This window comes from Lithobates pipiens, unplaced genomic scaffold (genome assembly GCF_037356315.1).
Source record: "Lithobates pipiens isolate NorthernLeopardFrog02 unplaced genomic scaffold, aLitPip1_a1.2 Scaffold_8, whole genome shotgun sequence".
Taxonomy (NCBI): domain Eukaryota; kingdom Metazoa; phylum Chordata; class Amphibia; order Anura; family Ranidae; genus Lithobates; species Lithobates pipiens.
In genome coordinates, this window is record NW_027507903.1 from 367,458,671 (window position 1) to 367,483,404 (window position 24,734).

Sequence of the window (24,734 nt, forward strand, 5' to 3'; positions counted from 1 at the left end):
GGTTCCCATTCTCCTATGCACGGATCTCCTGGTAGTTTTTGGCTGTAACTGTCCTGTGGGGGTTTGTATGCCTTCACATTGCTATCCAGCATGCTTTCCTGGGACTGTTGAGCGGGCCTGTGTATAATATTTGCAGCACATGCTTTTGCAGGGGTGCCATTTTCTAAGCTGTCCTGGACACCTTCTCTGTAGGGCTATTGGTAAAACTTGCCTCCTGAGGGTGGTACAGACAGCCTACTGCAGCCCTGGGTTAGTGTTGGGTTATTTTAATATATCAGTAAGGGAAACTCTGTTGGTCTTTGCAGACCTCTGGCCATGAGCCTTTTGGATGGCTGGGTTGGGTCATCTCTCTGCCCATAGATTCGTGCACATGTGGGCTTCAGGATACTTTTTCTTTCTTATTCCACCTGACAAATTATTTTCTTCCAACCCCAGGCCTTCGCTGTCTCAACTGTACCTGGCAGTTGAGGGTTACGTCATCCAGGCGTGCTCACTCTGGTCCCTGGCAACAAAAAGTTCAGGGGTTTCTGCTGCAGTGTTTGTTTTTTGTTTGTTTTTTGCCAATGGAGATGTGGGTTTGGCAGATCTGGACCTTTGGGCTCTTAATTCCTTTGTGGAGGTACTCCGTTCACTCTGCAGTGGCCTCTATCCCTCCCCTCTGATGGCTCTGCTATCTATCTGTTATTGCCTATTTTCACAAGTTGAACTTCCTCTTTGTGTTTTGTACTCGGTAGTGTACTGGGTTTGCAACTTCCTCTGCCAACATTTTTGCGTTGGATTGGACAGATTGCTGTTCAAGCCTATGCCGTTAGAGGTCAGGCTCCTAGACGATTAGTGTGTCTTGAGCGTTTCAGCATTATGCCATATCTTTTCCAAGCTTTAAGATGGGGTTTGGCCATTGTCTGTCTGTAAGGTTTTACAAGTGACAGTTTAGGGTTCTGGTTCCCTTCCAGGGGGTTTCTTTGTACGTTGCGTGTTTTGCCTCTGGTCTTCCATACCTTAATGGTCACTGCTTTGGGGCGTCCCTACAGTCAAGATTCTTACCAAGCTACAGTATGTCCTTCAATTACTGTATTTTTATTTTTCTACTTACCGTTAAATCCCTTTTCTCTTTCGCTCATTGATGGACACAGCTCCTTTAATTCTTGACCTTAGGGTTATCACGCCACCTTCAGTAGAGGACTAGGCAGAACATTTAACACATGTAAAAACAGCAAGACTGCACAGCACCACCCAGGTCTTCTGGCTATAACCCCTCACCCTGCTTCCTGCAGCTCAGTTTTTTCTACCTAGTGTAGGAGAAGGATCTGGCTCCCTGAGAGGACCATTGGTCCTGGCAATTTTTTCATTTTTTCTACAATCAACAGCCGGGCTGGGTGACAGGCTGGATAATATAGATCCTTGTAGTTTCATCAGCCTGGCCATCAAGTGTGAGCAGACCCTAGCTACGCGCTGGGTCAGCCACAACATGCCCCTTCTGCTCCAGGGGTGGCCGGTGAGCTATATGCTCCGGGGCACACATGACCAGGCTATTGCTGTCCGTGTCAGTGTACCGTGGCCAGCAGCCACCCCGTACTGCTCGGGTGATAGGTATGTGGTGGAATGCATCCAGCAATCCTGACAGGAGGGCAAGTACTGCTCTCCCTGCCTCGGCAGGATAGAGCAGCTGGGCATTCCCTGGGAGGTCGACTAAGGGGTCTCTCACACTCCCTTTCCTCTCTCCCTGTCCCTCATGCCCTCCTCCACCTGCTGGGGCCGCTGTGTGACTGGGAATGAGGTGCGGTGCATGGCCGGGGGTCCTCTGGGCTTTGGCAGGTGGCTGCCCTGGCTGTTAGGGTCCATTTTGTCTTTTCTGCCCTTTTTTTCTTCCCTTAGAGGTGCTGGGTCTGTTTCATCATGAGGGGAGGCCGCTTCCATTTCTCTTATATTCACCGACTGACACAGCTCCTCTCTTAGCCATTGGGTTGTTACGCCACCTTTAGGACAAGACTAGGCATTACATGTTATGGAAAACACAGAACTTTTCAGTTCCGCCCAAGGGGCGGTCCCTTAGGTAAAAACCCCCCCAGCCCGCCATGCAGCCATCAGATTTATTTTGCCTAGTGAAGAAGGACCTAGGAACCCTGACGGGCCCAGCGGTCCGTGTTTTTTCTGCAGAAGCTTTGCTTTTTGCGCAAGGTGAAAGATCCTATGATCTGCTATCAACAGCCGGCTGGGTGACAGGCTGGGTACTCTTAACCTTGTAGTCTCCCCAGCCCGGCCAGCGAGTGTGGGCAGGTCGCAGCTACGCGCTAAGCAGGCCACAACATACCGCAGCTCCAGAGGTGGTCGGTGAGCTTTTATGCACCGGGGCACACATATGACTGGGCTACTGATGTCTGCGTCACAGTGGGCCGAGGCCAGCAGCCACCCCGTACTGATCGGAGAGTGGGTCTGTAATGGAATGTCTCACATCTCTTCAGGACTGGTAAGTATAGCTCTCCCTGCCTCGGTGGGGCTGAGCAGCTGGGCATTCCCTGGGAGGTCGATTCGGGGGTCCCTCACCTCCCTCTCTTCTCTCCCTGTCCCTATCTTCTTGCTGAATGGTCCACTCAACATTTATGTACCCTTAACTGAGTGGGTTCTCTAAAGCTTCCTCAAGCTGTGCGTGCCTTTTCCTGTCCATTAATTGTGGGAAAAGCTTTTTTGTATCTGAGAGCATCACCCAGATAAGCATTATTTTCCCTCCTAAAAAGTTTTTTCACACTTGTCCTATGGAGGAGAAAAGTCTCTAAAAGTGGGGTTTACCAGCAATTAACGCTGCTATATCTTCTGTGAATAAGAGTTTGACTTGTCCGGCAGACAATGCTCAAATGCTTAGGGATCCAATGGATAAAAAGTTGGAATTCCTATTAAAAAAAAAAAAAACTCTGGCCCTGCTGAGGCTGGTGACCTCTGCCCGGTCGTTTCAGATGACGCTGACCAGGACCGTTCGGACAGTGAGGATGAGTCCCAGCCCGGGTCCGTGCGCGACAAAGCGCTTGTTGGAGCACTTATCACAGCTGTGCGTGATACCCTGAAGATTCAGGAGCTAGCAGATCCCTCTGCTGATGTAGCGGTCCCCTTTGGGTCCCGTAAGCCAGCCTGTTCACCTAAGGTTTTCCCATATCTGACTTATTTTGACAAGTTCATTTACAAGGAATGGGGAGCAATGGACCTTTTCAGTCCCCGAATACATGGCGGTGCATTACCCCTTTGAGGAGAGCCTTCTCAAAAAGTGGTCGGCTCCTCCAGTCGTGAACCCCCCAGTATCCAGGTTAAACCAAGTAACCACGATCCCGGTAGAGGGGACTCCTGCCTTTATGGACCCCACGGACAGGAAGGCAGAGGCAGTTGCTCGTTCCTTGTTTACGGTTGTGGGGTCAACCATGCGACCAGTACTGGCATCCGCACTTGTGTCGCAGACACTAACTGAGTGGACAAAACTGTTGCACTGTGAATTGGGAGAACAACAGGCTTCTCCTGTCTGCGTGGAACTAGCAGACCAACTAGTGCAAGGCCTTAAGTACGTTTGTGACACGGCCCTGGATACCCTCCCCCTGTTATCCAGGGCTTCAGTGTCAGCAGTGGTGCTGAGGCACCTGATTTGGTTGAAATGCTGGTCTGCTGACCAGGCATCCAAACACTACTCCCACAGGCCAGGAGGGCTAAGGAGCCACACCATAGGCAAGGGCCCTCATTTTCTGCTCACAAGCGGCTTTTTCATCCACCCGGAGCTTCGGCTAAACGTCCCCAGCCCGACAGGACGACCACGGAAGGACAGAAACGTCCCTGGAACCGCAAGCCTAACAAGCCTGCGAACAAAAGTGCTACCGCATGAAGGTTTGCCCCCACCCATGACTCAGGTGGGGGGGGGGGGCGCCTTCGGGAGTTTGCAGCCCGGTGGTCCTCTAGACTGTCCGACCAATGGGTCTGCGATCTGATTTCCTACGGCTACAAGATAGATTTCCTCTCTTGGCCACAAAACAGATTCTTCCCCTCCAGCATACCCGTTCTCCCGGCTTGCCGGGAGGCCCTCTTGGGGACCTGCTGAATTGCGGGGGTGATTGTATCTGTTCCAGGGGTTCTACTCAAACCTGTTTGTAGTTCCCAAGAAGGAAGGGGTACGTCCAAATTTGGATCTAAAGGCCCTCAATCACTTTGTGGCAGCGGTTCAGAATGGACTCGGTTTGCTCAGTAGTCGCTGCACTCCATCAAAGGGACTCCCTGGCATCCTTAGACATCCAGGATGCGTACCTGCACATACCCATTTACCTCTGGCATAAAAAGTGTCTGTGTTTTGCAGTCGGGTGAAGCCTACTACCAGTTTGTGGCTCTCCCCTTTGGTTTGGCATCAGCCCCCCGAGTCTTTACCAAGGTATTGGCTCCAATTTTGGCGTTGCTACGGCAACGCAGGATCGCGATCGTGGATTACCTAGACTATCTCCTCCCGAGAGCTTCTTCCACTTGCTGATCCGGCTGGGGTGGATTACACTGCAGTGGCATATGTCAATCACCAAGGAGGAACAAGAAGCTCGGCCGCCGCACGGGAGGTCGCTTACATACTTTGGTGGGCAGAGCGACATGTACCGGCCCTGTCGACCATTTACATCCCGGGAGTGGAGAACTAGCAGGCGGACTCTCTAAGTCGTCAGATGCTGGACCCAGGAGAATGGGCATTGCATCCAGAGGTGTTCAGGCTACTGTGCCTGCGATGGAGCACACCAGATGTGGATCTTCTGGCCTCCCGTCTCAATCGCAAGGTGCCGAGATTCATGTCCAAGACAAGAGATCCGTGGGCAGACGTGCTAGTGGCTCTGTGGGATCTATGCCTTTCCTCCACTAAAACTGTTACCACATCTGCTTTGCAGAGTGGAAGCTGAGGGGATCCCAGTAATACTGATTGCCCCAAATTGGCTTCAGCATCCTTGGTACGCAGACCTAGTGCTCCCTGGCGACTGCCGTTGCTAGAGGACCTTCTGTCCTAAGGTCTGATTCTCCATCCTGCTTTACCATCGCTGGCTTTAACCGCATGGCTATTGAGAGCCAGGTGTTGAGGAATCGGGGTCTGTTGGCCTTTTTGATCCCAACTATGTTGAGAGCATGGAAATCTTCTCATAAGATATATGATCGTACCTGGAAGGCCTACATTTCCATGTGTGAGGAGAAAGGATGGCATCCACGCTCCTTTTCTATATCCAGGATCCTGCTGTTTCTTCAGCAAGGAGTGGACCAGAAATTGGCGTTTAAGCACCATTTAAAGGACACATCAGCTTTGGCTGTCTTTTTTTCAGCGACCCCTGGCGTCTCACTCTCTAGTGAGCACTTTTGTTCAAGGGGTGCGACATGTAGTTCCTCCGGTGCGTCCACCGTTACCCCTGTGGGATCTGAATCTGGTGTTATCGGTGCTTCAGAAATAGGGATGCACCGAATGGGTTTTTTGGTGCCGAAACCGATACCGAAAATGAAAAATACACTAGGCCGAAAACCGATACCGAAACAGCACCGAAACCGAAAATGGCTTTTTTTATATATTAAATAAAAAAAATGATTTATATAAAATTGCCTTATAGTATTATTCATTATAGTATTCATATTCAACTGAATCATTAATTTTATGAATAAAAGAATAGTCCAGTAATGTAAATAAATAACAGTACTTTAATAAAGCAACCCAAATAAATTGGACAGTGGACACAGAAGATAAAATCATTAAAATCAAATAAAATACAAAATGAAATTATAAGTTACTACAGCATATCCTGCAGTGTAGACTGCAGTCAGTGCACATTGAACCATAACAACAAAATAAATAAATAAAATGAAATAAAATAATATAAAAATAAAATGACTAAGAAGACTTAAAGTCTTAGACTTTATTAATTTTCAACTTAAATCACAAGAACTAGTAGTAATTCGGTTCTCTCTCCCTAAGGTGTCAGCGGCTGCATGTGCGATAAAAGTGTATGTTGTAGCTGCGGGTTACATACATAGTCATACAGTAGGCCACACTGTTTTCCGGCCCCCGGGTATGAGCGGAGACATCCTGGAACACAGTCTACAGTCTGGTCTACAGCAGCGGTGCTCAGGCAATCACAGCAAGCAATGTAGACTAGTCTGTTTCTGGAAGTCTCCGCCCATATCTGGAACACAGTGTGGTATAGTGTATAGTACTGGAATATGTAGACCGCCACAGATACAGGACATACAGTTTTGCACATGCAGCAGGCTGAAAGCTTAGGTAGAGAGAGATATAGTTTGGCCCAACAGCAACACTATGTATGATGTGTGTGTACAGTACTAAAACTGGAGATCTCTTAAATTGAAGAAGTGCAAAAAACTGTAGAACTACTACAATGAACAAGCAACTAATGGCAGTATGGCACAACTAGACAACTGGAACATACTGGTAGTCAGTCATACTATGTTGTATGTTCCAATTGTCCAATAGCACAGTCCAATTCCAATTCATTTACTATGTTCAACAACATGGTAAAGGAATTGGTCTATGCTACAGATTTATAAATCTATTTCAGTATAAGTGACAGATTTTGCTTTAAGAACAAAAGTTGCTCCGCTTTCTCACAGGAGAGACGGTTTCTCTTCTCGTCAAGAATATGAGATGCTAGACTGAATAGTCTCTCACTCTCTGTACTGGTGCTTGGGGCAGATAAATATCTGCGTGCAATCTGTGCAAGCAAAGGAAAACGTTGTTTGTTGATGCGCCAGTACAGAAGGGGATTGTCACTTCTGGCGATAGGCTGTTCAGCTAAATAAATGTCCAGCTGTTGGGTAGCTGCACTTGTTGCTGCACTGCTATGGACCGGGGTGCATTCATGTAAAATTTCTTCAAACATATCAGATATGGAGGGAGCGTGTTCCTCTTCACTTGTATGCAACCGTTTCTTCTCACTTTCCTCTGTGCTACACCTCAAAACTCCTTCACTGGATGCTTCCACCACCTCCCATTTGTGCCTGTATCATTTCCCGTGCACGCTGCTTTTTCTCAACATTAAAATAATGCTCTTTAAATCGAGGATCTAGAACTGTTGCAATGCAGTACAGAGGGTTGGACTCCGGTGTCTTGAAACCGGTTGGTAACAGCCTCCAGTAGAGTGGTTTTAGCCATTTTTACGCCATGGTCGGTTTCCTAGCAGACGCTTCAGTGCGGCAATCAAGGTAATAACTTCAGAAATGGAAGCATTAGTTGAGCTTATTTCTTTTGTTAACTGTTCAAATGGAAATAGAAGAGACAAACTATTTTCAACTAACATCCACTGATGTGCACTCAGTGTTGCCGGCAGCTCGTAATCGGCAATGTATGCAGCTAAAACACTCTTTTGTTCAAAAAGACTTTGCAGCATATAGTAGGTGCTGTTCCAACGAGTGGCTACATCTTGCTGCAGTCGTTTCGGTGGCATTCCAAACTGTATCTGCAAAGCTTGTAATCTGGAATAAGCAAGCGGAGAATGCTTAAAGTGACCCACAATTTTTCTTCCTTTTGATACAATATCCGATATGGTGCGCTGACTCAGCAATCCTTCATTCACAGCCAATTGCAGCGTGTGTGCCATACACGGTATGCTTTTAAGTTCACTGTCCTCCATTGCCTTTGCCATGTTCCGCGTATTATCTCAGACAATCAAATGCACTTTAGACTTCTCAATGTGCCAAGTGTCAAGCATGGATTTTAAAGTGTCAGCTATTGCTGCTGCAGTATGTGATCCAACAAACACACGTGCGTTAAGTAGGATGTTTTGCAATTGAAATTTGTCATCTATCCACTGCGCTGTCAGGCTAAGCATGCTCGTTGGACTGACGTCTGAACTCCAAATGTCGGTAGTAAAACTGATTACTATGATGTCGGCAGTCATGAGCTCTTGAACGTGTTTTCTAACACTGCAGAATAATTCAGGTAAACAGGTATCTGCAAAATAGCGTCTGCTTGGTAGTAATGTCCTCCACAACAGAGAATGGCTGATCGTCTAATGCAATAAATTCCATAATTTTATCTGTTATGGCACGAGCTTTAGGACTGTCACTTGCAAATTTTTTAACCTTTTCAAAGACCGTGGCCACAGATGGTGTTGAGCCTGAGTCACTTTTTGGAAGTGGCACTGTTTTCTTGTAATCTGAATGCTGAACTGGATGTCGTGTTTTCAGGTGGTGTATCAAACCTGTTGTTGAAAAATGCCTTGGCACTGTACCCCCTCTTGAAATTTCTGCTGAGCAAAGACTACAGATTGCAAATATGGGGTCTTTATCAGAAACTTTAAAATATTTCCACACTGCAGACATGGTCCACCTTTGCTGGTAGCGCAGAATAATAGCATAGAATGATCTATAGTGGGAGTGAAATCTGAGAGGGAAAAGAAAAAAAAAGGACAAAATCAATTTAAAAGCTAAACCCCAGGAGGCAGCTTTAAAAGATAACAAACTATCACTTTTTTTTTTTTTTTAAACGCTGCAACTCTTGCCATGCAAGGTAGTTAATAATATGTCTGCACTGCAGTACATCTGACTTATACCAAAAAGATAATATAATTGCACTGATTAAATTTCATTGCAAATGGAATGGATTGCTTGCATGCAAATTGCAATTGCATGCTATATTAAAAATTTTTGAGCTATTCCGCAGTATAATATACTATAACTTCATGTGCTTGTTGTTGTCATTACATTTGTTAGCTTTTTTTTGCTAGGCCGCCCGGTGGCCATTTTCTTGTAGCCTCAGTGCGGTTTACCTCTAGTGCTGGTGTCTGTTTACCTCAGAACAGCGCGGTTTTTACTCTGGGCACTTTGTGACTGACACAGGGCAGAGCGGTCAGCGGCAGCACAGCGCAGCACTGGGTCAGGGGGGGCCCTCAATCTGCTAGGAGGTTGGGATTTGGATACCTTGCCTTAAGTCCCTAATTTGTGGCAGGTGAGTGAGGGTCAAAAGATTGCGCTTCCCCAGATATCACTGCTATTGCAAACGGCTCACCTGCTAAAACTGCGGTGCTCATGGACTCTGTTGGCGGTCCTGGAGACCTTTGTTGCGAGTCTGGAAGCGACGTGTGGGCGCAAGTGGGGTAAAAATGCCCCCGCCTCTGGGGGAGAGCTCTGATTCAGACTCGGGCCCCGCGGTGACTGGCGGCCCCTGTTCTGATGAGTCAGAGGATAAGGACCAGGACCGTTCAGACAGTGAGAATGACTCTGTTCGGGTTAGCGCAGGAAAAATCACTAGTAGGAGCACTTATATACTGCGGTGTGGGATACCCTGAAGATGCAGCATGCAGCAGGAACTTCTGCTGAGGTGGCGGCCCCTTTTGGGTCCTGCAAACGAGCCCGCACGCCTAAGGGGTTTCCGTATTTTACTTATTTTGCGTTACCCCTTTTAGGAGAACCTCCTGAAAAAAATGGACGTCTCCTCTGGTCGTGGACCCCCTGGTATTCAGGTTAAATAAAGTAACCACGATTCCGGTAGAAGGGACTCCTGCCTTCAAGGACCCTGCCGACAGGATGGTCAAGGCAGTGACGCGGTCCATGTTTACGGTAGTGGAGTCAGCTTTACGACCTGTGCTGGCCACGGCCTTGGTGTCGCAGACACTTACTGAATGGGCAAAGTTGCTGCACTGTGAATTGGAGAAGCAACAGTCTCCCTCGGTCTGCGTAGTGCTGGCAGATCAGTTGGTGCATGGCCTTAAGTATGTCTGTGATGTGGCTAGGGGTGCAACGGATTGCCTCCGAACGGGTCACCCCGCTCGGATCGGCACACGCCACACTCCACGGAGTGATCCGCGATCACGGCCTTAGGAAAGGCCGCAGCTTCAGCCTAGCTCTGAAGCGGCGGCCATCTTTCTACACCCAGGCCGTTTACAATGTGATCGCTCCATCAAATGACACAGCAATCACTTGTAAACAAAGGCGCCGGTTCCTCTCTCCCCTCTCTGTACTGATCTGTACAGTGGAGGGGGAGAGATCGGATGGATGCAGCGCTGTAGGCTGCATCTGTAGTGCCCACAGCACTGCTCTTTGACAGCCTACTCTGCCAATACTCTGCCAATACCCTGCCATACCCTGTAATACTCTGTAATACTCTGCCGTACCCAGCCATGCTCTGCCGTTCCCAGCCATGCTCTGCCGTTCCCAGCCATGCTCAGCCAATATTACAGTGGGGGGAGATTGTGGATATTACAGTGGGGACCTATATGGCGGTGTAATTTTCACAGGTTTTTGCAAATTCAATTATTATTTGCTGATCCGAAAAATGATCTGATCTGTGACTCTGATCCGAGGAACGGTCCGATCCGTGAGTTTTTGATCCGTTGCACCCCTAGATGTGGCCCTGGATACACGGTCCCCCTGCTCGCTAGAGAATTAGTATCAGCAGTGGTGCTACCGTGCCTGATTTGGCTGAAATGCTGGTCTGGGGACCAGGCATCTAAAAAAAGCATTAGCGTATTTGCCCTTCCAAGGTGAGAGGCTATTTGGAGCTTCGCTGGATGACGTTATTAAAAATGTTACCGGTGGGAAGAGCACACTGCTCCCACAGTCCTGGAATGGTAAGGAGCCACGCCGTAGGCAAGGGCCCTCTTTTTCCGCTCAAACTGCTTTTTTGCCCGCCCAGGTCGGCAGCTAAGCGTTCCCAGTCCGACAAGGCGCCTGCTGAAGGACAAAAGTGTCCCTGGTTTCGCAAGCCAAACAAGTCTACGAGCATAAATGTTACCACATGAAGGTTTGCCCCCGCCAACTCTTGCCTGCGGGCGTTTGGGGGGTCGCCTTCGGGCGTTTGCAGCTTGGTGGACCTCCCTACTGTCCGACCAATGGGTCTGCGAACTGGTTTCATCGGGATACAAAATAGTTTCTTTCTTGTCCACCAAACTGATTTTTTTCCCTCCAACCTACCTCAACTTCTGGCTCGTCGGGAAGCCATGTTCGGGCAGTACAGGACCTGCCGCTGTGCGGAGTGATAGTACCTGTACCATCGCTGGAAAGGTTTCAGGGATTCTACTCCAATCTGTTTGTAGTCCCCAAAAAGGAGGGGGTACGTCCAATCCTGGACTTTAAGGCCCTCAACAGCTTTGTGAAAGTAGCAAAGGTTCAGGATGGAATCAGTTCACTCTGTGGTCGCTGCACTCCATCAGGGGGACTTCCTGGTGTCCTTGGATATCAAGGACACGTATTTACATGTACCCATATGCCTCAGGAATCAGAGGTTTCTGTGATTTGCAGTCAAGGAAGAGCACTACCAGTTTGTGGCTCTCCCTTTTGGCATGGCGTCAGCCCCCCCGATTCTTTACAAAAGTGTTCGTCCCTATTCTAGCACTGTTAAGGCAATGTGGGATCGCAATTGTGGGTTACCTAGACAAGCTCCTCCTGAGAGCAGCTTTTGCCTCAGAATTAAGGGATGATGTAGCGATCACCATGCAGACTCTCCGGGAGTTTGGTTGGGTGCTGAACCTAAAGAAGTCGGTGTTAGTGCCGACTCAATGCCTGGAGTACCTGGGCTTACTGTTGGACTCCTCAGAAGCAAGAGTTTTTCTCCCTTCAGACAAGGCTCTTCAAGCTGCAGTGAAGTTGTTGGTGAACCACAGGTGGCGATCGCTACACTTCTGCATGCGAGTTCTGGGCCTTATGGTAGCCACTTTCGAAGTGATATCATATGCTCAATTTCACACTCGATTTTTTCAAAATGGGACAAATCTCTGTTATCCCTGGATTTTCAAATTCAGGTGAGCCAGCTAGTCTGGGATTCCCTTCTTCGGTCCGGGAGATCGTTCCTTCCTCTCATTGGACAGTGATCACAACAAATGTGCCAGCCTGACCGGTTTGGGTGGAGTTCTGGGAGTACAGTTGGCCCAGGGCCTTTGGTCACGGGAAGAATCCCAACTGCCGCTCAATGTGCTTGAGCTTCGGGTAAACAGGCTGTGCCTCTCCACATGGTCAAGGAGGCTACAAGGGCATCCGATCAGGATCCAGTCAGACAACGCCACGGTGGTGGCATACGTCAACCATCAAGGAGGAGCAAGGATCTCAGCTGCAGCACGAGAGGTCGCTCACATACTCCAGTAGGAGAGCGACACGTGCTGGCCCTGTCGGCCATATACATTCCCGGTGTAGAAAACTGGCAGGCGGTCTACCCAAGTCGTCAGATGCTGGACCATTGGGAATGGTCGTTGCATTCCGGATGTATTCTGGCTCCTTTGCCTAAGGTGGGGCACACCAGATGTGGACCTCCTGGCCTCTCGGCTCAATCGGAAAGGTGCAGAGATTTGTGTCCAGGACCAGAGACCCCTGGGCAGACGCGTCAGACGCGCTGGTGTCTCCATAGGGGCATTATCAGCTGATTTATGCCTTCCCCTCCACTCAAACTTCTGCCACGTCTGCTGCACAGATTGGAGGCCGAGGGGATTCCGGTGATTCTGATTGCCTTAGATTGGCATCAACGTCCTTGGTACACCAACCTAGTACGACTGGTGGCGGATATTCTTGGCGGCTATCAATGCGGGAGGACCTTCTATTGCAGGGTCCAATACTTCATCCTGCTTTACTGTTGCTGGCTTTAACAGCAAGGCTGTTGAAATCCAGGTGCTAAGGGACCGAGTTCTGTCAGATTCTGTCATTTCCACTATGCTGAGGGCACGAAAGTCTTCTCAGAAGATTTACTATCGTAGGTGGAAGACTTACATCTCCATGTGTGAGGAGATGAGGTGGCGTCCGCGCCCTTATTCAGTTTCCATGATCCTGCAGTTTTTGCAGCAAAGAATGGATCAGAAACTTGCCTTAAGCACCATCAAGGGACATATATCAGCCTTAGCTGTCTTTTCCAACGTCCCTTGGCGACTCACTCATTGGTGGGTACTTTTGTGCAGGGGGTTCAACACGTAGTCCCTCTGGTTCGACCTCCACTACCTCTGTGGGATCTGAATCTGGTGCTATCGGCGCTCCAGAAACTGCTGTTTGAAAACATTAGGGAGATTCCCTTGTTGACTTTCTCAGACAGAAGTCTTCCTAGTGGCTATTACATCTGCCAGGAGGGTTTCTGAGTTGGCTGCCTACCTGGTCATCCACAAGGATAAGGCGGTGCTACGTCCGCAGCCCTCTTTCCTTCCAAAGGTGGTTTCGGCATTCCATCTAAATGAGGATATTGCGTTACCATCCCTTTGACCTAAGCCGAGACACCCGAAAGAAGTTGCCTTACATTTCCTGGACATGGTCCGGGCTCTACGGGTGTATGTGTCTGCTACGGCTCCCTTCCGGAAGTCAGAATTTCTGTTTGTTTCAGTGGCTGGTCTGAAAAAAGGTCTGGCGGTCTCGTCGTCCACCATTTCTAGGTGGATCAGACAGATCGTGATTCATGCCTATGCCTTAAAGGGGCGGGTACCCCCTTTTCCTGACTCAGTCCACCAGGTCAATTGGAACCTCCTGGGCTTTCCGACATCAAGCATCTGTCTCCCAGGTGTGTAAGGCGGTTACTTGGTCGTCCGTTCACATTTTCACAAAATTCTACAAAGTTGACGTAAGCGCATCTTCGGATGCTTGCTTTGGCCACAAGGTTTTGCAGACGGTTGTGTAAGGTTGCAATTTATGCTTTCTTAAGTTAGTTTTGTTGTGAACGCATCTTTTGATGCATAAGTTGGCCTTAGGTTTTGATGGCAGCAGTTTAAGATGGCAACTCCTCTGTTGAGGTGTTCCTTTTGTTGTGGGTGAAGTTATGTTTTGCCATTTCCAACCCTCATTTTTTTGACACTGCTTGGGGACGTCCCTAAGGTCAAAAATTAAAGGAGCTGTGTCTGTCAATGAACGAAAGCGAAAATTGGATTTTTGTACTCGCCGTAAAATGATTTTCGCTGAAGTTCATTGATGGACACCGCACCCACCCCTCCTATTTATGTTTGTGCTGCTTTTAAACAAACTGAGCTGCAGGAAGCAGGGTGAGGGGTTATAGCCAGAGGGACCGCCCCCTTGTCGGTGCTGTGATGTTCTGCCTAGTCCTCTCCTGAAGGTGGCATGATAACCCTAAGGTCAAGAATTAAAGGAGCTGTGTCCGTCAATGTACTTCAGAGAAAAGGATTTTATTTTAAAGCCCTGCTTTAGCTTAGTATAGTCAAATACAGAGATTGAACTGTTCATCCCATCCTTCTCGTCTTTTTTAGAACAAATTAAACAGGATTGGTCCCAGGACAGAACCCTGGGGGACCCCACTTTCCACCCCTGACCATTCAGAGTACACCCCATTTATCACTACCCTCAACTCGCTCTTGTAGCCAGTTTTCAATCCATGTACTCACCCTATGGTCCATGCCAACGGACCTTACTTTGTACAGTAAACGTTCATGGGGAACTTTGTGAAATGCTTTTGCAAAATCCAGATACACCACGTCTACAGCCTTCCTTTATCTAGATGGCAGCTCACCTTCTTATAGAATGTTTATAGATTGGTTTAGCAAGGATGATTCTTCATGACTCCATGCTGATTACTGCTAATGATACCTTTTTGTTTACTAACATCTTGTATATAGTTCTTTATCCTCCCCTCCAGGAGTGTGCATACTATTGATGTTAAGCTAACTGGTCTGTAATTCCCAGGGATGCATTTTGGCGCTTTTTAAAATATTGGTACTACATTGGCTTTTCTCTGCTGGTACCATTCCCATTGGTAGACTGTCAGTAAAAATTAGGAACTATGATCTGGCAATTACTTGACTAAGTTCCCTAAGGACCCTCGGTTGCAAGCCATCTGGTCCCGGTGACTTATTAATGTTAAGTTTTCCAAGTCTATCTCTAATTCTGTCCTCTGTTAGCCATGAGGGTGCTTTTTGTGATGTCACAAGGATAAACATTGCAATTTGTTACTGAAGCCCCCCGATTCCCTTGTGAAGACTGAGAAGAATAAATTCAATGCCTTAGCCATCTCCCCATTCTTTGTAACCAGATTTCCTTCCTCATTCTTTATGGGGCCAATGTGGTCTGTTCTCCTTTTTACTGTTTATATACTTAAAGAATTTCTTGGGAATTTTTGTTTTTGCTCTCCTCCACTATGTGTCTTTCGCGTTCTATCTTAGCCACCCTAATTGCACCCTTACATTTTTTGTTGCATTCTTTGTAAAGTCTGAATGCTGATGATGATTCCTCAGCCTTGTATTTTTTGAAGGCCTTCTCCTTTGCTTTTATATGCATTTTTTAATTGGAGTTAAGCCATCACAGGATTTTTGTTCACCCTTTCTAAATGTATTTCCCAATGGGATGCACTGGCTAATGCCCTTATTTAATATTATCTTAAAGAAAACTCATCTCCCCTCCGTGTTCTTTGTTCCTAAGATTCTATCCCAATTTTTATCTTCAAGCAAGGTTCATAGTTTAGGGAATTAGGCTCTTTTGAAATTCAGTGTCTTTGTATTTTCCTTATGTTTCCCATTTGTGTGATTTATACTGAAGCTCTGTGATCGCTGTTTCCTCAATTGCCCCTCATTTCCACATCCATGATCAGGTCTGTATTGTTGGTAAACAGTAGGTCTAGTAGCGCTTTGTTTCTAGTAGGTGCGTCTACCATCTGACCCATGAAATTGTCCTGCAAGAAATTTAGAAACTGGCGAGCTTTAGATGAATGTGCGGTTCCTTCCACGAAGTCTGTCTAGATAATTAAAATCCCCCATTATGATGACACTTCCCATCCTTGCTGATAATCCAAATTGTGATAGGAGGGCCGTCTCCCCCTCCTTCCTCAGATTAGGGGGTCCATAGCATACTCCCAGTATTATTGCCCCCTTAGTTTCATCCCTTTGGAGCTCTACCCATGAGGATTTCACCTCCTCCCTATCTCCCTTTAGTGATGTCATCTCTCACATTCACTTGTACATCATTCTTGATATACAGGCATACCTCTCCCCCTATTTTACCCTCTCTATCCCTGCAATGAAGGGAATAAATACCCTTGAATGGTTGCCAGCCAATCACGAGAGCTGTTGAACCAAGTCTCTGACATTCCCACAAAATCTAAATCCTCCTTGTACAACAGTATCTCTAGTTCTCCCATCTTGTCCGCCAGGCTCCTAGCACTGGTGAACATACCACATAGTTTAGACCGGTCGCATACTGTCCTCTTATTGGGCGTTCTGAGATTGCAAATAGGACTTGTTACTAGTCTTACCTTGGGTTTGTGTGCTTTAGTCAACCTACCACTAATACCCCCAATACTACCCTCTGGAATATGTTCCGTTGGAATATACTTCTGAACTAGTTTAAAAGCTCCTCTAACTTTTTGCCCATCTTCACTCCCAACAGATCTGCATCCTCCTCATTTAGGTGCAGTCCGTTCCTTCTATAGAACTGAAGACCGACTGAGAAGTCGGTCCAGTTCTCCAGGAACCCAAACCACTCCTGACTACACCAGCTCCTGTTTACTTCCCTAATCTCCCTTTGCCCTTCTGGTGTGGCTCGATGTACCGGTAGTATTCCTGAAAATACTACCTTGGAGGTCCTTCCTCAATTTAGCTCCTAAGTCCATAAAATCGTCTTTTAGGACACCATCTGTCTCTGACTTTGTCATTGGTGCCAAAGTGCAGTCGTGCACCATGACAGCCGGGTCGTCCCCAGCCCCTCCCAGTAACATGTACACCAGATCCGTGATGTGCCGAACCAGAGCGCCTGGTAGACAACATACAATTTGACGCTTCAGGTCTTTGTGACAGATTGCCCTCTCTTTCCCAAGAATTGAGTCCCCTTGAATTGAGTCTTTCCTTTCCCTTTGTTTCCCCTCCTCTCTTACTGGAGGAGTTCTTCCCCTGGCAGCTAGGAGAATCCCTCAGCTCCTGCAGTGCTGATCCCTGACTGGTTTCATCATTGTCACTCAATGGAGCATACTTATTGGGATGCTCCAGCCCAGGATCGGCCTCCCTGGCACTTCCCCCTCTATCCTTCCTGATTGTCGCCCATCTATGCATTTCTCTACTCTCCACCCACCTCTGTATTGGCCCCTGCTGGGTATGTTTCTGGCTCTCCTTTAGTATGGAGGGTCTTCTCAGTGCTGACAGTTGCTTCCCTAGATTATGAACCTGGGCTTCAAGGGAAACAATGTGCTTACATTTTGCACTGCAGTATTCGCCCTCGATCATCTGATCAAGGAATGCATAAATGCTGCAAGATGTACAACAAGTCACATCGCCACACCTACCGGCAATACTCAGGTACTACCTGACACTAATACTCAATACAGCCCACGTGTACTCATGTACTTACAATACACAGGTACACACTCACACTACACCGCTACTTTGACCCCTGTTATAACCTCCTGTTTTCAACTCTGGTTTTTAACTCACTGCTTATTCCAGTTCCATTTGATCTAAGGTCCAGCAAGCAAAAGTGTGAAAGTAACAACTATAATGGCCCCTTCTCCTTGCATCTAATAACTTATATTGCATTATTTTGAATTTTGGGACATTGTGCAGCTGTTGAAGTTTTGTTGAAGCTGTTTCACTGGAATTTGTTACTACTTGTTTTAAAATAAAGTAAGGTTTGTGTGTAGGCAGCATGTATATGTTCTCTTTATTTGTTGCCTTCAGTCAGCACTGTAAAATACTAAATTGTCTGAATTGTCCAATGTACCTATTTGCAATCATTTAAACGAAACAGGTTACATTCTCACACAGTTGCATTACAATCATTTGTATGCTGCAAAAACGTGCCAAACTTGTATTTGAAGATTTTTCACATACTAAATGTGCATTTTGTTTCTAATATTTTCTTTTTTTAGCAGCAAAATTGTGAAAATACAGCAAACATCAATACGCATGTTGTCCCCCAGAGTGATGATGTCTATTATGTGGATTTACTGAAAATGAAACTTGAGCAGTGCAGGTTTGTATTCTTTTAAAGTATGTGCATTCTTTGAATTCCAACTTGGAATACAGTTTACACAAAAATGGGTTCTGCAAAAAAAAGCCAGCTCTTTTGGCAGAAAAAACATTTGGCACCATTCGGGGGAGGGGGGCGGGTATCTGTTTTTGGATTCCAGGACAGGTAGGTGTCCTAATATTAAAAGTCAACAGCTACAGTATATGTAGCTGCTGACTTTTAATTTTTTTGCCTGGGGGGGAGACAGGACTCCGCTTTAAGAAGCGGGAGGCCGCTAGCATCCTTAACCACCATGACAGTTACTAGTTGTTAAGGAGCGGACGGCATTGTGATTAATGATGTATCTACAACGGGGGACATTTCCTTCTTTTTTTTTTTTTTTTATGAATTGTCAAAAACTGCCTACTGTCTTTTTGCCAGGCAGCAGGCTTTGGATAAAGGCTTGGTACAGATTTGGGGGGGGCGGGGGGGAACCTCACACCATTTAAAAAAATATATATTTTGGAGTGAGGGTTCCCCTCACAATCTGGCATGGTATGGATTGGAGTGGAACCTCAGATGTGTGTTTTTTTTTTTTTTCCTTGGGCCCCTTTCACACTGCTGCGACTTGCGATTTTGCAGCCATGACCTTGTCAGCAATTTAAAAACAATTAAGTGTACAACCACTTTAATGCACTCATTGTCAAACTAGCCATATAAATGCATGTTTAAAGTGGTTCTAAAGTCTCAGGGTTTTTTTACTTTCCTGCATTCTATGGGCTGAGCTGCGGCTCTGTGTGTGAATGGACAGGCAGATCAGCGTCTTGGGAGCGAGCCTGCTGGGGTGCCCCCAGAGCAGCTCCATGCTCTGGGGGCAGGAGGGAGGGGTCAAATTCCGGTGGGGGACCCAAGAAAAAAACAGAGCTGGTAAGTATAACATGTTTATTATTTACTCCAAAAATTAAATATCACTAATTCCTGCATGAATGTGAATCAAATTATTATTATTTTTTTTAACTACAGTAAAGAGATGGAGAAGTTGAAGGATGAATTATCCCTACAAAGGATGAAAGCATTAGCAGAAAGCCAACGCGTGTTAGAACTTGAACGGAAGCTGTTTACAAATGATAGACATCTTAAGCTATCCAAGAGTGAAAACATGAAACTACGTGTCAGCTTGGATGAACTGAAAATGAAATATGAGCCCGATGGTACTAAATATTAGTCTGCTAGCTCTGTATCAGGCTGTATAGTATTTTTTTGTAGCTTACAATAACTTGCCAATATATCCTTTCTATATTTGGTCCTCCAACCTCCAGTGCTCCATTGTCTATCCCTGCAGTGGCAGCATCAGTAACCAGTAGTAAAGCCAGATGGGGGCTGGCTAGCCACAACTGATGACCATGTTAGCTAGTTGTGTTTTGCATAACAGGGCGTCCAAGTATTGGCTTCTTATGCCGTGTACACACGTCTGGGCTTTTCGACAGCAAAGTTCAGACAATTTGATCGTGTGTGGGCTTCATCTGACCTTTTCTGTCAAAAAATTTGATGGACTTTAGGAATAGAACATGTTTCAAATCTTTCCGCTGGAACCAGTTCCTATTGAGAAAACCGCTACTCTGTAGGCAGGTCCGACGGACCAACAAAGACACAGGGCAGCTATTGGCTACTGGCTATTGCACTTCCTTTTTATAGTCCCGTTGTACGTCATCGCATTAAACAGTGGGACTTTGGTGTGATCGTGTGTAGGCAAGTCCGTTTCAGCGGAACTCCGTCAAAGTCCGTCTGAGTTCATTCAGACGGAAAGTCTGGTCGTGTTTACGCGGCATTAGGTGCTTAAAAAATAACCAGAGATAAGGTGCAGACTCTGAAGAGTTCTCCAGGAGCTTTAAATTCCTATTGCTTTAATATGCAAATGAGGGACAGCTTATATTGTTATAACTTCCCCTAGTTTGCTTTTAAATGGTAAGGGAGCAGTAGTAGGGTGCAGGCCAGAGCAAGCCACAATAACATAAGGAAAAAAAAAAAATGATTTCATGGCTCAATGATTGTCAGGACTTCTGATGTTGATCCTAAAGGTCCTTAGGATTCATACTCTCCAGTCTGACTGTGCTAAAGTTGTTAGTGTTTGTCCTTGAAGGACATGTAAGGCAAGAAAAATGACCCTGGCTTCAATATCAATGTTTACAGTCTGTCGTGTTGAGCCTATAATTTTGCTACGCATTCTGTATCAGTGCCCTAGACCATTTTAAAAGCCTTCTGACAAGCATGCCAACCGGAGAACTAGGATTCTAGTTCTCATTCTAGGTCATTAGTGGAAGCTCATTTTTTTATTTCATAAGTAGTTTCCTTTTAGCTTCTTCCTTCTCTTTTTTTTTTTTTTTTTTTTTGTCAAGAGATTTTTATTTGAACAAAGTCAAGCATACAAATTCCAGAAATGCTCACAGTACAATACAAAGTTGTGATGTATAGGAACAGGTGATTGATTACAGCTCCCAGAACAGCATAAAACTATGTTCAGACATCAGTTCTCTAAAGAGACCATACAGCCCCACCTAGCGACCAAGAACAGCAATTACAATACAGATGTAGCATAATAGCATACTCCAAAGTCAGAATAATAGTAACCAACATTTAATAGACAAAGACATCCTACCCGAGTATCCTATCAATAAACAAATATACTGTAGCCAGCCCTTGTACATCAAGCCAATTTCTCCAAACCCTCTCAAATTTAGCAGGGCATCTGCAGTGCTGATAGATGACTCGTTCGTATCTTGGGGTGGAGAAGGATAGCTTTGCGTGCCTGAAACTAGGCCCTGGAAACAGATTCCTTAGTAAAGGCTCCCAGTAAACAACACCTGGGGTCGGAGTGGATGTCTATTTGGAATACTCTGTTCACAGTAGCAAGAATGGACGCCCAATATCTATGCAATGCATGGTCCCTACTACATTTAAAGCATTAGCTTGTTTTTAACCACTTCGCACCCAGGCCAATTCTGACATTTCTCTCCTACAATGGCGGTCATTGCAACTTTTTATCTCGCACGGTATTTGCGCAGCAATTTTTCGAACGCGTTTTTTTCAGAAAAAAAACTGTTTCATGCTTAAAAAAAAAAAACGTAAAGTTAGCCCAATTTTTTTGCATAATGTGAAAGAGGAGGATACGCCGAGTAAATAGATACCCAACATGTCACGCTTCAAAATTGCACGCGCTCGTGGAATGGCGCCAAACTTTGTTATTTAAAAATCCCCATAGGCGACGCTTTAAATTTTTTTACTGGTTACATATTTTGGGTTACGGAGGAGGTCTAGGGCTAGAATTATTGCTCTCGCTCTAACGTTCGCGGCGATACCTCACATGTGTGGTTTGAACACCGTTTTCATATGTGGGCAGGACTTACGTATGCGTTCGCTTCTGTGTGCGAGCTCACGGGGACAGGGGCGCTTTAAATTTTTTTTTTATTATTATTGTTAATTTTATTTTAATTTTTTTTAGTTTTACACATAAAATAAATAAATAAATAAATAAATTGATGACTTTTATTCCTATTACAAGGAATGTAAACATCCCTTGTAATAGGAATATGGCACGATCAGACCTATTTACAGTGAAATATGGGGTCAATAAGACCCCATATCTCACCTCTAGGCTGGGAATAATAAAAAAAAAAAAAGAAAAAAAAAAAAACTATCCTGGCTTCCTAGCCAGATCGGCGCCGTTAAATTGAATACCGAGTCCGGCCGTGACATCATAACATCGCGCCCGGCCTCCGAACGATCATAGAGACTCCGGGGACAATCTAGTCCGCCGGAAATCTCTATGATTACTTGCTGGGGGTGGCGGATCCTGTGACCGACTCACCGATGGAACGATCAAGTGGCGGAACAGCCGCTATGATCGTTCTTATGGTGTAGGGAATCGCCGGCTGAAAATATCTGAATATCTGAATGATGTCTGTGGCCTCAGGCATCATTTAGATATAACCACCGAAACCCCATGACGTCAATAGACGTAGTGTGGGAACCAAGTGGTTAAACTGACATGAGAAAGTGAATGCTTTAAAATCATTGTGATAAGTGTCTATCCAGGATTCATGGCACTTGCCATAAAGTTTAAAAGCTGCTGTTAAGATATAAGTCTTCTTCCTGCTGATTTTGAGATTGGTTTATTACAGAAAAAAAAAATAGCATCCACAACAAAACATAAGATAAGGTGTGGGAAAAAGGATGTTGTCTTAAACCTGTTTCACCATGGAAAATAGAAGAATATAATTTTGTTTTATATATGGAGCAACAGGGTATTGTGTGGAGTTATAGTGCTGCCACAAGTCATAGAAGACCACTTTATATATATATATAACACATTAAGTTTTTTCTCATAAAGTTAAACGATGGGTTCAATAAAAATACATTATGAATGTATACATATCATATCATCTATCACTGGAGTCAAAAATATAGATGGTCAAAGCGTGGTGTTTAATCCCAACATGTTTCACCAGGATTGGCTTCTTTAGGGCATTTACAGATCACCACTTTTCACAAAACTCTGATAGAAACAAAATCATATGTATAATCAAGAAATATTAATTAACCGCTTGCCGACCTCCTCCCGCTGATATATGTTGGCAGAAGGGCTTGTACAGGCAAACTAACGTACCTGTATGTGGCCCTTTAAGAGGATCGCCTCACGGAGAGGAAGATCGGGGAGATGCTAATGTAAACAAGCATCTCCCTGTTCTGCCTCGTGACAGTGTCACTGATCTCTGCTCCCTGTGATCGGGAGCAGAGATCAGTCATGTGTCACATGTAGCCACCCCCCCCCCCCGTTAGAAACACTCCCCAGGGCACACTTAACCCACACACTGCCCCCTTAATGGTTAACCCCTTCACTGCCAGTGTCATTTACACAGGTATCAGTGCAGTTGTATAGCACTGATTGCTGTATAAATGACAATGGTCCCAAAAATGTCCTCTGTGTCCGCCATAATGTCGCAGTCATGATAAAAATCACTGATCGCTACCATTACTAGTAAAAACATAATTAATAAGATGAATAAAAAATGCTATAAAACGATCCCCTATTTTATAAATGCTTTAACTTTTGCGCAAACCAATCAATAAATGCTTATTGCGATTTTTTTTTTTTTCTTTTAATACGAATAATACGCATTGGCCTAAACTGAGCAATATTTTTTTGGGGGGCATTTATCATAGCAAAATGTAAAAAAGAATGCTTTTTTTCAAAATTGTTGCGCATTTCTTTGTTTATAGGGCAAAAAATAAAAACCACAGGGGTGATTAAATACCACCAAAAGCTCTATTTATGGGAAAAAAAGGACGTCAATTTTGTCATTTTTTGGGAGCCACGTCATGCGACCGCGCAATTGTCAGTTAAAGCGACGCAGTGCCGAATCTCAAAAGGTGCTCTGGTCACGAAGGGGGTAAATTCTTTCGGGGGTGAAGTGGTTAAGGTACTCTATAACAAATCGTTGATATGAATGACGATTCACTCTGTCCAAACCCCTTAAACACTTACCCAAAAGACCATCAAAGAGTCACAGAGTACGTCCACAACTTTATGGGGGGGAAGCTCTGTGCAACCACAGGGGACATGAACAATATTTATTTTATTTATATATATAAGATAGCTATATTTAGTGTTGGCTTCCAATATGTCACCGATCATTGGGCAATCCACCGATATGTCAAATTAAGGGCTAACCTAGCCTCAAATATTACTTACTCAAATTATGATATTAACAAAGAATACTGTAAGGGTGCCAGATCAAGCTGTGGTAACCAATGGCTGATATAAGCATAAAACAGCCACTGCCATTAAAGAAAGGTGACCTACCATAATATGTTGCAATGTTTCCATAGTGTAAATATAAAGGCAAACAATTTTATTAAGTAATGATTGTAATCTGCATGCTATCCATACAGCCAGTTATATCTAATGCAAAAAAATATTAAGTGATATCCTAAATCGTTTGGTAGCTATCAAAAAGCATGTGGGGCCAATTTGTTTTAAATGTTTTCATATATTCAACATGTAAAAGTAATTTGCCATAATTACTACAGACATTTAATTGTTTATAAATGTGATTCCGTGTCTGTATTTTTCTTCTCTCTTTTTTTTTTTTTTTTTGTGATTCTGCCTCCGCTGTGAAATCACAGCAGTGTTGAGGTGATAGGCAAGGTCAGGCTAGTAGACATTTTATTTTACATGTGTTCTTTACCAATGACAACCAGAAAAATTGAAAACTGAAATAATTAGAAGGAAAAAGGACATTGAAGAATTGAGACTTTTGAAAGGTGAAAGCAGGTTAATTAGGTTGGGACTATGTGGACTGCAAGTGTCTTATTTGTAGTAAATAACTATCATTATTTTTCCCTTTTTTTGTCCACTGCTCTAGAATTAATTAAATTGCGGACACAAAAACGAAGACGAGAACAGCTTCCAGCTGATGACCTTCCTGAAACTACAGGTAGTCTAAACTGTGATCTCGCCAGCACTGCTGATTTACCGCCTGACACAAATCAAGAAAAAGAAAATGCAACACTCTCAATGCAGACTGACGCTTGTCCCGTTCAAGAGTCACTTTGTGTTAACCAGGCATCTTCTGGGTCAACAAGTCCAGACAAATCCACTAGTGTTCCACAACGGAGAAGAGTCAGAATAGTGGAAGACAGCAAATGTACCCAAGCTGTAAGTGAAACAGACGGCGCGTTTATCAACAAAGCCAGGTCAGTGTGTTCTTCGGTTCTTGAGCGCTGCATTCAAGAAAGACCTAGATCTTTTTTATTTCGCTTTGTGAGCTACATTTTCCGCCTCTTCCTATTTTTCTTAAGCTTTGCATGGTGTTTGTTTCCTGCATTCCGCTGTCCAAGAC

The 24,734-nt window shown here is 45.2% G+C and overlaps 1 protein-coding gene across 3 annotated transcripts in view; it reads left to right on the forward strand.

Annotated features, from left to right (window-relative positions):
* Window positions 1-24,734, forward strand: part of SPDL1 (spindle apparatus coiled-coil protein 1) — a 154,796-nt gene that overhangs the window by 108,774 nt on the left and 21,288 nt on the right. For 2 of the 3 annotated variants that reach the window (XM_077473515.1, XM_077473514.1), the window contains exons 9-11: window positions 17,756-17,859; window positions 18,859-19,046; window positions 24,258-24,588. In XM_077473515.1, the coding sequence (XP_077329641.1) occupies window positions 17,756-17,859; window positions 18,859-19,046; window positions 24,258-24,588 (623 nt within the window). The remainder of the gene's footprint in view (window positions 1-17,755; window positions 17,860-18,858; window positions 19,047-24,257; window positions 24,589-24,734) is intronic. The other variant, XM_077473516.1, reaches the window with a different exon arrangement.